Below are 13,415 nucleotides of genomic sequence, written 5' to 3'. Positions count from 1 at the left end.
AAAGCAACTAGTGTAATTTTCCTGTAGCCACAGGGATGAGGGCTGCCACATAATGTAAAGGAAATTACTGGACCCCTAGCATGAATCTGCAAATATTCTAAGAAAAAAAAAATGTAGAAAATCTGGGTAAGTAATCAGATTTCTTTTTAAATTTATTTATTTTAATTTTTTTTGAGTTCTAGGAAAAAATGGCATTTTTTAACAAGTTCATTAATAGTACATTACAAAAACATCACCAGTTTTGTAGTTTGGTCTGACTGCTACACATTATGCATTAAAACTACCAAGCAACAGAGGTAATTATTTTGGAAAACTGAGATCTGCTTCACTTTGCCTTTAATCTTACCTTCACAGAATTCCCACACTCTCATTGCACACAGCTATAAGCTACTATCTGATTGTGCTTTCGTAAAATGTACCTAAGTCTTTCTGGGAAACTATACACAAAAGAAATAATAAAGATAAAAATAGAGCAGCATAAGATCATGACAAGTTATTGAACCACTTAGCACCTCACTCTTGAACAAGGAGTAAACAGACTGCAGCTACAGAAACATCTCTTCAAATGTGCTATCTTAGATACTAGTGAGAGTCTAAGTGAAGCAATACAAAGGTAAAGTGGAATTTGTCTCATTTTTCTGGACCCCTTAAAATTCTGATTTCAAACAGAATTCAAGGACAACACGCATTTTATTGAACATAAATTTTAAAAAAACTAATCAAATTCTCACACAACAAACTGAAACTATTAAAATAATAAAGTAGATACATTCAAAGAAATTACCTGCTCTGACAGTGTCTCACAGTTTTTAAGTTTTCCTCTAGAGCACTGAATTCCACCATTCCCAGTTATTACAATAGTTGCAAAACTTTCTTCTCCAGAAGGATCTCCACCAGGTTCTTTTACTTCAAAAACTTCTGAATAGAAGGCAGACTGAAGGGTTTCCAAATTTATGAGATACTTAAGTTTCAAGTTCCTGGCAGTAGCTTTGCACTGGCCAAACTGCTGTATGAATTTACGGAACCTGTACCTTATTCTCTTTCGGGTCAAAATGTGGTATTCTTGGATCTTTGCTCGCACACATTTAGGCAGAAACATTTTGTAGCTGTGAATATACAACCAGCAAAAAAAAAAACAACACAAAAAACAAGCACGTAAATAAAAACACAACTGATGATTTAACCCATTAAATCCAGCAAAGGTATCAATGTCTGTGCTGAACAAGAAAACGTGAGAAAACATTTCCAACTATGTAATCTTTTTAAGCTCTAGGATAACAAGGATTCTTTCTTTAGCCTGTAATACAGCCTTTCAAATACAGACTTATCTCTTTTCCAATTTTCCTTTTTTGCCCCCCATCAACTTTGTCTGAACATATACTACATTATGCGTTTTCCATATATCCAGACATCTGTTTAAGACATCATTTAAGCCTGAGGCAAGACACACGCGCACACAAAAAAAATAAATTCAAATTATACACTAAACAAAGCAGCTCTGTAGAGTGGAAAGAAGATGCTCAACAAACCGAACTTAAGAGTTCACTGTGGAGAACACAACAGGTGGTAGAATATAAGTAATAGTGTCACTGATTCTCATATATCACAGTCCATATTGGATCACAAGACAAAAACGTAGTTTGACAGCTCCAATCAGCTGGTCATTCTGTTGTCTCATTTGATTTAACTTTTTCTGCTAGTCTTCATTAAAAGACAAGCATCAAGAATGAAGTACCAACCAGAGACAGAATTCACTCAGTTGAAGCAGAAACGGATTACTTTGACAGATTGGAGTGAACTGATTTGCTGAAGCAAGTTTAGTGGAAACTTGCCAGAGATAGTTAAGTGCCTAGAACACACAATATGAATGAAAAGGCTTATGGAATTTTGGTCTGCACAGTGTGGAGAAAAGGACCCAGGAAGGTGTTCTAGCAACTGTCTTCAACTAACTAGTTATGGAGAATACTGATGTAGGATTTTCACAGACATGCACAGTAAAAGGACAAAAGATATTGCACACATGGTATCACAGAGGGGAGACTGATCAAATGAGGAGAAAATTCTCCCCAGTGAGGACAATAGTACATATGTCAAAGCTTCCCAAAGGTATGGTGGAATCATCATCCCTGGACATCTTCAGAACTTTACTGCCAAGGCCCTGTGCAACTTGATCTCAAATTTGGAGGTGGCCCTGATCTGAACTGGAAAAAATCCATGTACTGAAAAACAAAGAATGGCTGTTGCGGTACAAGCTTTCTATTGATTTCAAGCTTACATTCTATGTAAATTTATGGAACCAATATGTAAGGCTAAATTAATCCCCAACATTTAAACATCTCCATCCGGACAACTATGTTGTCGCTTTTCATAGGTATTCAATACCATGACATCATTCAGAAAACCATCTGAGTTGGGATGGCTGCTGAGGAGCTGCAGTTCCTAGCAACTACAGTTCCCAGCAGGACCAGTCATGCTTACGTAGTTTCCAGGAATGAAGGAGGTGATGTAACCATGGCCTTACTGCTGGCCACACCACCATTCACTGCACAGAAAGACATCTCTCCCTCTTCCCTCTGTTTATTACCCTTGATTCCTTTTATATTCAATTATCTCACATTTCTTTACAATTTCTAGTAAATTAGCTTCTCTTTATCTCAATTGAGCTGTAATCCTTCCTTTTCACTTCTCTGCCTTCTTCCTGCAGGGGAAGAGGTAGGGGGAAGGGAGCCCACCCTTCTGTGGGACAAAAGATCTTTTAACTTGCAACAGACTAGAGTGCAAAATTAGTATTTATAGATAAGAGGTTTTACACAGCTACAAACTACTGAGTTACCTGACTGAGTTGTAAACAGCCAGTGGGGTTTGGTCCTTTTCCTTGGCCACCCTCATCATATCCAGAACAGCCATTCCAAGGCATTCTTCCTGTGTTTCATGAGTAACAGGCATCTGTATCCATCCACCCAAAAAATCATCTCGCCACTGTAGAAAAATGCAAGTAAACAACTTATAATACTTGTTCATGAACTGCAGTGATACAGTTTTATTTCGTTGGTTTTGCTACTTATTTTATAGATAACACTCTTTTAAGTGAACCTTTTCATCCCCACAGAACAACAAATGCTCATACTGGACACCAGATACAATTGTGACTAGAAGCTGCTCTCAAAATGTGCCTGATTAAAATCTTGACTAGGTCCATATGTCACAGAATATCCTCAACTGGTAGGGACTCTGGTAGATATCAAGTTCACCCCTCCTGGCTCCACGCAGGATTATCCAAAATCAGACAATATTTCTGAGAGCACTGTCCAAATGCAAGCTTGATGCAATGACCATTGCTTTGGAGACCCTGTTTCAGTGACAAATCAACTGCTGATGAAGAACCTGCTCCTAATCCCCAGGCTGACCCAGCACTGTATAATTCCTCAAGGGTTACTGCTGGCAGTATAGGGATCAGCACTGACCTTTTGCTCCCCTTAGAAGAGCTGTAGGCCACTGTGAGGGCTCCCCCACCCCAGCTTCCTCTTTTCTAGCCTAAGCAAACTAAGGGAACTCTAATGCTCCTCATACATCTTGGCCCCTAGACCCTTTACCATCTTTGCAGGCCCCCTTTGGACACTAATAGTTTTATACCCTTATACTGTGTCACCCAAAACTGCACTCAGTGCTTGAGGTGAGGCTGTACCAGTACAGAGCAGAGTGGGACAGTCCATTCCTTTGACTGGTTGGCAGTGCTGTACCTGATACACATGAGGGTTCGTTTAGCCCTACTGAGCATAGTGCTGTCTTCTGTTCAACTTGCCATCAACTAGAACACAGAGATCTCTTTCTGTGGTGCTGCTCTCTAGACTCTTGAACCTCCCAGTCTACACATATACATAGGATTACAGAATTTGGTACTTACTCTTCTTATACTTCATATGGTTGGTTATTATCCATCTCTTTCTCTCAAGATCTCTTTGCAAGGCCTTTCTACCCTTACGTGAGTCTACACCTCCTAATTTAGTCTTGGCTGCAAACTTGGTTAAAGGCTTGATGGTTTACTAAGCAAGTCACTGATGAAAACATTAAGAACAGGCCCTAAAAGTGGAAGCTTCCAGAACCCCACACTAGTGACTGGTCACCAGTCTGATCTCTAGACCTCTGTTCATTTCAAAAGTATTTTTAAAAAGCTATTAACCCTTTTGTTGGTCAGTTTCAATTCTAATTGACCTTTTTTTTCTGTATAAATTTTCTCCCCAGGAAGGGAACAGCACCTTTGTACACCTCCAATATTGCCTAACCTCACTTTCAGTGGCCACACGCTTTCTTTTTTTCTACCTAATCTCTAAGTGAAGATCACTGTTGAGCCAAACCAGCTCTCTGCCCTGCTTTGTTGACTTCTGACACTTTGGAATTGCTTGCTCCTGGGCTTTTAAGCAATGGTACTCAAAAACAGACCAGCGCTGATGAACCCCACCACTTTCAAAGTAGTTTCTCAGCAGACTCTCCTAACTAGTTTCCTGGGCAGCCTTAAATCTTTTCTCTTTGTATCCAGGGCTGAAATTTTAGTGGATGTTTTCACCTGTCACCAAAGATTATATGCTACCCAGTAATACAGTCCTTATAGACAAGACAGCCACTAATTGCCTCTTCACTCATAAGACCTTCTCTGTTTACAAGTGGCAAATCTAGTAGGGCACCTTTCCTCATTGGCTCCATTGGTACTTATACCAGGCAGTTATAATATGGTGTATCAGGAATATTCTGAATCTGTCTGTATCCGCTGTGTGTTATTCCCAGTTACAAACAGAAGTCACAAGCACAGTTGATTAGGAGGTCTCTTATTTCCTTCAATAATTATTCATTGATGTTATCATCCCATCTGGAAGGCATATAATAGACCTTCAAATGACATCCACTATATTCGCTTGTCCCTTAATCCCTATTCCGAGGCTCTTAACCATCTCATTGCCAACTGCAAGCTTCATACAGTGCAGGCCTTCCCTCACACCCAGCACCACATTTCCACTTCATATGCCCTGCCTATCTCACTGTTCATGAGTCTATAACTGTTCCTCACCATACAGCAGTCACAGGACTCTTCCCACCAGGTTTCACTTATGCCAATGATGCTGTAGCTCTGGAACTGAGCCAAGACTTCCAGCTTTTCCTGCCTGTCTATCGCACTGTGTGCACCAGTATAAAAACACTTCCAACATGCTTTATTGTACCTAGCATCTTGTGGAGCAGGCTGAAGGATCTCACTAGCACACATACCCTCAAATTTTGGTATGTCATTCCACAGTTTATCACTGGTGAGCCTGGTTTTATGCTTTCCCCCTTCAAAACTAGTTTAAAGCTCTATCAGTCAGTTCCAATAGCTCAAGCACTGAAGTCCTCTTCCCGCCCTCTGAGAAAGGTGCATGTCATTGGGCAACAGTAGGTCTCATCTTGAAAAAGATGAAAGAAACAAAATTCTGCAACTATCTGTTGAATGGATACCAGAACGAGAGCTGTTGCAAATGGCGGACAGACAGCAACTTATCACACAAATTGCAATGCTAACATTTGTGGAACATGTTGTTCCACACTGTAACAGTACAAAATGAAAGTCACAGTGAAAGATTTTCACATGGTGGCACTAGATGGAAACTGCACAATCTCTCTGCTCTCCCCACAACCACCATTTGAACTTCACCTTCGCAGAAATACAATGTGATAAGAGCTTTAATTTTTCTGTTTCAAAGCTTCAAGCTATCAAAAGAACTTGCATAACTATGATTAGAAGTGAAAGAGAAAAATATCAACAACCTTTATAAGTCTGCATTTTAAAGAAATAATCAAGCAAATCATACCTGTGCAAATAGGTAAGACATTACAAGATCATCAAGAACAGGGCTTTCTGAACCCCGAATAATGCCATAGCGATATGCTCTGCTTGTGCCATTGCAATACCAGTGAGGAAAATAAAACCTGTTAGGAAATATTTAAGTAAATGACAGTGAAAATACACTCTTGCTTACCAACACCAGAAATTATTTATTTTGTATATCCAAAGTAAGTGCTGGCTGTTCTGAAAAGCCAATATTAAGCTCCCACAAAGTCAACAGAAGGATCTGGATCTAACTCTTGGCATGTAATACAGCACTTATAGGGTGAGAAGCTGCACTGGTAAAAACACTGAGCTCTGCAAATCCAACCTCACTAATCAGAATACAGAGGATTTTGTGTTACTCTTCCAGTTTCCTCTAAGACAATTCCTGAAGAAACAATCAAGTTATCAGGTTACATTATGCAATTTAAAGAAAAAGCAATGGTCTCCCTAAGGAAAATGAAGACTAGACTTAGAAGCCCACATTCAAAAATCAGGGTAGACAAGAATATGTCTATTACAGACACCCTCCTGACGAAAATAATTATTCTGCTTTTCAGAACTCCTACCGACTCCAAATGGGCAAGTAAGAGGGAGATCAGATGTAGTACTCTTAAGAACAAGATTATTTTGATTCCTGATACATTTGAATTGTTTCTTTCTCCAGTCAGAAATGGCATACATATAATATGTATACAACTTAAACCTACTTGATTTTTATTCTCATATATCTTTCATCTAGATCTTACCAACAATATATGTAACAGAGAAATTACATTTCATCTAAATACCTTATTGACCATATTTTCCTCACACATTTCTGTATTACCATGAAAAGAGTGTAAAATTTGCTTTGGATTACCTTATCCGGTACAGCAGCATTAGTCTGGTTGCTTCATCTACGTGGAAAATGTGATTTGGAGGATACCAGACTCTCTCTGTTTCACTCATGAGTGCAAACATATTATGATACACTGGCATGATACCTAAATAAAGTACAGAGAAGAAAGTATTTTTAAGAAATTATTTTCATAGAGAATCAATCTCACCATTAAAAATACACTGTTAAAAGCTATAGATAGGCATATGTTCTCCAGCTATTCATTATACTGCTCTAACACTGTCAACGGCATTGCAGAGATCAACTTAAAACCTGCAGACTTTTTCCTGGTTTGTTTTTTCATTCTCTAACAAGATCGTACCTCCTTGTTACTCTATACTTAATGTTTAAGTTATAAGATTTTATCTGAATGGCATTTAGTACAATGGATTATTAGTCTTTTAGTTTAATTAAGAAGTAACAGTCAACAACAGTACATTTTCCTTCTCCAAAAATCAAATCTAGATATTGATTTCACTGTTTCAGGCTGATGAAAAATCAGAAGCCATCATTACTAGAACAACCTGCCATCCACACTTCAGTAGCTTAGTTAAGAACAAAACCAAATGTACACAAAAATGGATTCCCCCCCCCCCCAAAAAAAAAAAAAGTTTGAGAACTCTTTCAATGAAAACAGAGAATCAATTCTACTTAATCACAAACTATGTAAATACGTGAAGCAAAAACTTCAGAAGCACAAAATTATAATTTGCCTTTGAGGCTGCTAACTACATAGTACAGCCTAACTTGAAAGACAGATGACAAAGTACCATACTATTGAGTGTCTAAGGGATGCCAATGCTATGACTTGGAAAACTGGCTAGGTATCTGAGACTTTGCGGCATTAAATAAAGAAATTCAACCACTGACAAATTTTCAAGACATAATGGGATATGGGTATACAGATTATCCTACAGAGCAGGATATAATGCAGGATATATGCCTGTATAAGAAATAGTTTAGTCAGCTAGACCAGGGAGGTGACAGTCCCCTTATATTCAGCTCTAGTGAGGCCGCAACTCAAGTACAGTGTTCAGTTTTGGGGCCTTCACTACAAGAAAGACACTGAGGCCCTGGAGCAGGTCTAAAGGTCACGGAAGCAGGCGAGGGATCTGAAGCACAAATCTTATGAGGAGTGGCTGAAGGAACTGAAATTGCTCAGTCTGCAGAAGAAGAGGCTCAGGGGAGACCACTATAGCTCTCTACAGCCACCTGAAGGGAGTTAGTGGTGAAGTGGGGGCCAGTGTCTTCTCCCACATAATTTGCAATAGGACTGGAAGGAACTGCTTCAAGTTGCACTGGTGGAGGATATTAGGAAATACTTCTTCTCTGAAAGAGTGGTCAAGTGCTGGAAAGGGCTGCTAAGTGAGCTGGTTGAGTCACCATCCCCTGTAAGCATTCAGAAAAACATTTAGATATGGTACTAAGGGACATGGTTTATTGTGAAAATATTGCTAGTAGGAGGACAGTTGGACTAGATGGTCTTAAAAGTCTTTTCCAGCCTTGGTGATTCTGACTCTATTCTATGAAATAAACACAAATATTTTAAATTCCTAACAGATAGTGAGAAAAAAATGCAATTGCAAATAATGTCTCTTAAGAGACAAGAATTCTGGGAAGAGGCAAAACACTAAAAACCAATTCCATCCTGAAGACTCGGAAGGAAATCACAGAAATTCACACAGAAAAACAGGAGAAAAAGAAGTTTTTCTTATATACTTCACAGAATCACAGACCAACTTGGGTTCAAGGGATACCAAAGACCATAGAGCCCCAACACTCTGGCCACAGGCAGGGTTACCAACTACTAGGTCAAGTACTAGATCAGACTGCCCAGGGCTCCATCTAAACTGGCCTTAAACACCTTCAAGAACAGGGTATCCACAGCCTCTCTGGGCAACATGTTCCAGCACCTCACCACTCTCTCAATAAAAAACTTCCCCCTAAAATCTAATCTAAATCTTCCCTCTTTCAGTTTAAAATAATTCCCCCTTCTCCTATTGCTATCTACCCATGTAAAAAGTTGAGACCACAATGCGGTGTCCCTACAGCCTTCTCTCTTCCAGTTTGAACAAGCCCAGTTGATTCAGCCTGTCATAATAGGAGAGGTGCTAGGGGGTACTAGAGGAGGTTGGTGGCCATGCCTGTGGCGGGGGTGTTGGACTTTTATGATCCTTGAGGTCCCTTCCAATCTGAGCCATTCTGGGATTCTGTGCGATTCTGTTAACAATGTATAGGTACAAGTAATTATTGAAGGAGGCAGGACCTGTATTTCTTTCATCACATCTAAAGCATTTAATCAGTTAGAAACAAACTAATCAACTCTAAGTATAAAATTGCATGAGCACTTAGAACAAAAAGTAATTCACACCTAAAGAACAAGCTTAAACTTCTTATAAATTGAGTATGCTGCTGCAGGGAGCTAGCAACAAGGCTAAGAACAAGAGCTCTTGTGCAGCTGCCAGATTAAGTCATTGAAATCTACAGGCTAATCAGAGATAGCTCACCAAAACATACCAGACCTACAGATACTAACACATGATTTTCAATGGAATAGAAGAAACTACATAAAGTAACGAAGAGAAATAAATTTAAAAAAAAAAAAAATGCACACGAATAACCCTGAATAGATTAGTAAATGAGGGACTGGGTATAAATTAGGATCTAGCAAGTTCATGGTACAGTAAGAAATATTTGACCTGGGATTTAAAAAAAATACTCAACTAACTATATTTTCTGGAGTTAAGGATAAGTTTATCCTCCTGTGCAAGAGAACACAGTTGTGAAATTGTATCGACTCATATTACAGATTACTAGCCTTCAAAGCAATGATAACTGACGTTAGTTCTGAGTCTGTGTGGTATCCTGACACCAAATTATCACAGAATATTTTACAGAATAATGCAAGTAAATTACCAACCTATTTGAGATTCTAGCCAGATGCTAGACACCACTCAAGACAGTGTTGAATATTTATGTAGTTTCACTTAGATATTACCCCATTAACATCTGAAATAAGCTCACTGAAAAATTACAATTAATTTTTAAATTCAAATGCTATGGTATTGTGTTTCACCAAGTGCATTAAGAAAAAATAAAAGGGAAAAACACACACATTTCACACACAACAATTCAATACTTCAGCCCACATCATATCATTGTCATTCTCAACAGAAACTAATTGATTTCTTAAGTGAGGAACAGGACTTTGAAATTCTCCCTAAAAAGAGAAATGTTGTTATTAACAAAACAAAAAGAAATCCACCTTTACTTCCCTCCTATGCTTAAGAAGCAATTTATACACTCATCCATCCTTCATACTTTATAATTTGTAATGCTATATGGTAACTGCTATCTTTCAGTGCAAGTGCTCGGGGACATGTGTTCATCAAGAAAGGGTGCTAAATTTCTTAATTCCTAAGGTAGAAAGAAAATGTGGGGGAGGAGAAAATTATATATCTATGCATCAGCATCGAAACATTTCCAGACTTGAAAAAAATTCAACCATTATGAATTTAGAGAAAACCCATTAATTGGGGTCTTGAAAATTGTCCATTAAGGTCTGATGAAGGCACAGTTCAAACACTTCCCTTTTCTTGTAAATTTTGGCAGCATTACTAATTACAGGGATTTTTGAAACAACTAACAATGTCAAGATTTAAGTGTTTTCTCCAGAAACAATGAAAATCAAGGAGGGGAGAAAGTGGGAGGAGGTAGAGTGTGTCTGTGCATCTAAATCTCATGATGAAACCTAGATGATAAACCAATGGTGAAAATTTCTGAGAAATATATTTTCAGTACAAGTAAAATCAGAAAAGCTGTTCCAAGAGGTATTAAAAGCCTCCTCTGGTTTTCCACACTGCACTAATCACATTAGCAAATAAAACAATGAATAGTTAGAAGAGGCAGCAGTGACTCAGACATATTAAAGCAGAATTACTCTCCACTTTTCATTCCTAGCAAGGGCTATTAAACAGATTGTCTGGACTACCGCAAACACAAAACCAGTGCTGTCTCTTGTCAAGTATTTTGTTTAGTAGACAAGGCTAAATAGAACAGCCACAACACTCTATGCCATTTGTCAAGCGACATCATGAAAGTCTTTAACGCAGCAAAGTTTTAATCCTCTAACTTCCATCTCAAGCCTAAAAATAAAGAAAAAAAAACAACCAAAAACATATGCACAGAGCTCCTTTCTTCCCTCACTGTGCTTTTATAGCTCCACATCTACACTGGTCATGCCTCTTGTTTGGTTTATTTTATAAATAAACAATATACATACTGAATAGTATTAAAAAGTGTAATTTCATTTTAGATTAATCTGAAAGAGAAAGGGAAAGGATTTAAAAAGATGATTTCCAAAAACCAATCTCAGATACTGAATTTAGAAAATGAATCTAACACAACGATGCTATAACGTCTAAAATAATTCTTTGTATCTCATTTTGATAGTCAGTAACTTGTTCTAATACCATTTTCTCCCTTTGTTTAAAACCAAAGGCCTCCCTTGGTTTTGGTGCAACTATTCTAGAGCTGTCTTACATGGCAGATAACGTTGATAAAGCTGACTGCTGAAAACAACTCATCAACTTAAAAAACAAAAAACCCCAAACCAAACAACAACAACAACAACAAAAAACACACTTCCAGTTAGAAAATTTGATTCCTGGTTTTACATTCTGACAGTTTTTCATATAAAAAATCCAAAACAACCTACAAAAAGTTTCTTATTTATTATATCTTTCCCAAAATTGAATGCTGTTTTTTTAAATAAAGAGGAAAAACCTAGCTATAACATGAGTGTCTCAAACTGGCATTCAATTACAGAATATTTACACAGACAAAAATTTATATAGCTAATATATGGCACATACAATGGATTTCCAGCATAGACTGGAAAACCTTCAACTGTTTGACCTGTCTCAAAGGTACACAACAACGCTGCTTGCCACAGACAGCAGTCATGCTTTGATGTAACCAGCTCTGCTACCAAAGGATCCAGCAATTGCTCAAATCACGGAAAAGTTCAGTGTTTTCCAGTTTACTGCATCTCAGAGATTCCTACTACCTAAACCACTCTCCTCTTTATGAAGTACACTGATTCATATAAAATTCCTGAAAATTCTTGCCAGCTTAATCATTTTTGGAGTACATATGCTATGCATAACTACACGTTGTATCTTACAAGCATAAGATCTCATAAAAAAAAGTGAAAATGTTTAGAAGTGATAGTTTGTGATATAAGAACTGATGACTATTATGAAAAAGAGAATGAAGCCCAACATACAAAAACCATTTCAGTCTTTTCCACCAATTCAGAAGGTAACAAAGTTATAAATTCCATTGAGAATCTGGCAGGAAAATATTGCCGTGGTAGCTGTCAGGAAGCTACCACTCTTCAGAACATTTTCTCTACCTTAGCTCTACAAGAATGAAGCTTCAACATAACAAAAATATTTTCATTTATAGAAGCAAGTACAATGTCACTGCAAATATGAATTACAAACTGATACAGAATGATGTAAAAATAGCTAAAAAGATAAAATCCCCTCAATAAGGAATTCTCTTCCTACAAAATCATTTCTTAAAATAGTCAATTGCAGAAGGATGCATCTGGGAGCTAGAAACCAGTGATACCCACAAAACAGAAGCTAGTACATGAGGATACTAGAAGCCTTGAGAAAGACTGGTGGAGTCTGAGAAAAAAAAAAAAAGCACTGGAATAGGCTCCCCAGGGAGGTGGTTGATTCACCATCCCTGGATGTGTCTAAAAACCATTTGGATGTGGTATTCAGGGACACAGTTTGGCAGAGAGATGTCAGTCAGATATGGCTAGGTTGTAATTGGACTCAATGAACTTTAAGGTCTTTTCCAAACTAAACAATTCTGTGAATTCTGTGATTCTAATTCAAATTAGAGAAGAGGGAATGAAAATAAAAAGTAGACAAGAAATAACAGTAGAAACAGCTAATTAAGCTATCAAGATAGTTATTATTCCAGTAAATTCAGACTAGGTTGCCTGCTTATCTAAAAGCTGAGTTTCAAATACCTGATTTGTTATTAGAGTTAGAGGAATTTATCTTCTCTTATTTCTAACAAAAATAACCAGTCAGTTAGCAAAAGAAGGAAGTTACCTGATGTCGTGGCTGATGACACAATATATTCTAATTCTAATATATTCTAATAGTTAGACTCTGCTACTCTAACACAGACATACATCAAACGTACTAAGTTTGATGTACACAGGACCTCATTACTTTAATATTCTGGCAAGTTGTTAGGAGAAGATCAAGCTTAAAAAAAGAGCATTCTATTTCTCCGCTTTCTAGTGAAATCATTCTCTAGTTCATTCCTTCAGGACTGGTCCTTCACTAAAGTAGTAGTTAAATACTTTATGGGAATAAATAAAATCCAATGTAAAAAATTCAACACCACTTTAGCATTCAAAAAGCAAAGAACCTCCTCCCCTATGCCACCTAGACTTACATACTTATAAATACTGTACCCAAGAGACTTACAGCTGTGTGAGATTTAAAAGTTCAAAAAAGCCCACAGAAAATGCTGGCAAGAATGCTAAGTAATGTACTCTTACTAAAGAATTCACAACAATCAATAAGCCACTAAGGAGATGTTTTCCAAAGTGGGTAGACATCCGTGACTCATTGGAAAGCAAGTATTTGA

At 37.7% G+C, this 13,415-nt stretch overlaps 1 protein-coding gene across 2 annotated transcripts in view; it reads right to left on the bottom strand.

Moving 5' to 3' along the window:
* JAK2 (Janus kinase 2) overlaps window positions 1-13,415 on the bottom strand; it is an 81,145-nt gene that overhangs the window by 30,386 nt on the left and 37,344 nt on the right. For both annotated transcript variants that reach the window (XM_015848915.2, XM_015848916.2), the window contains 4 exons: window positions 6,717-6,840; window positions 5,838-5,955; window positions 2,834-2,979; window positions 785-1,106 (listed from right to left, as the gene is read on the bottom strand). In XM_015848915.2, the coding sequence (XP_015704401.1) occupies window positions 785-1,106; window positions 2,834-2,979; window positions 5,838-5,955; window positions 6,717-6,840 (710 nt within the window). The remainder of the gene's footprint in view (window positions 1-784; window positions 1,107-2,833; window positions 2,980-5,837; window positions 5,956-6,716; window positions 6,841-13,415) is intronic.

The sequence above is a fragment of the Coturnix japonica genome, chromosome Z (assembly GCF_001577835.2).
Source record: "Coturnix japonica isolate 7356 chromosome Z, Coturnix japonica 2.1, whole genome shotgun sequence".
NCBI classification, from domain to species: domain Eukaryota; kingdom Metazoa; phylum Chordata; class Aves; order Galliformes; family Phasianidae; genus Coturnix; species Coturnix japonica.
The sequence above is the reverse complement of the archived record's forward strand: the minus strand, read 5'-3'. Positions and strand labels throughout refer to the sequence as shown.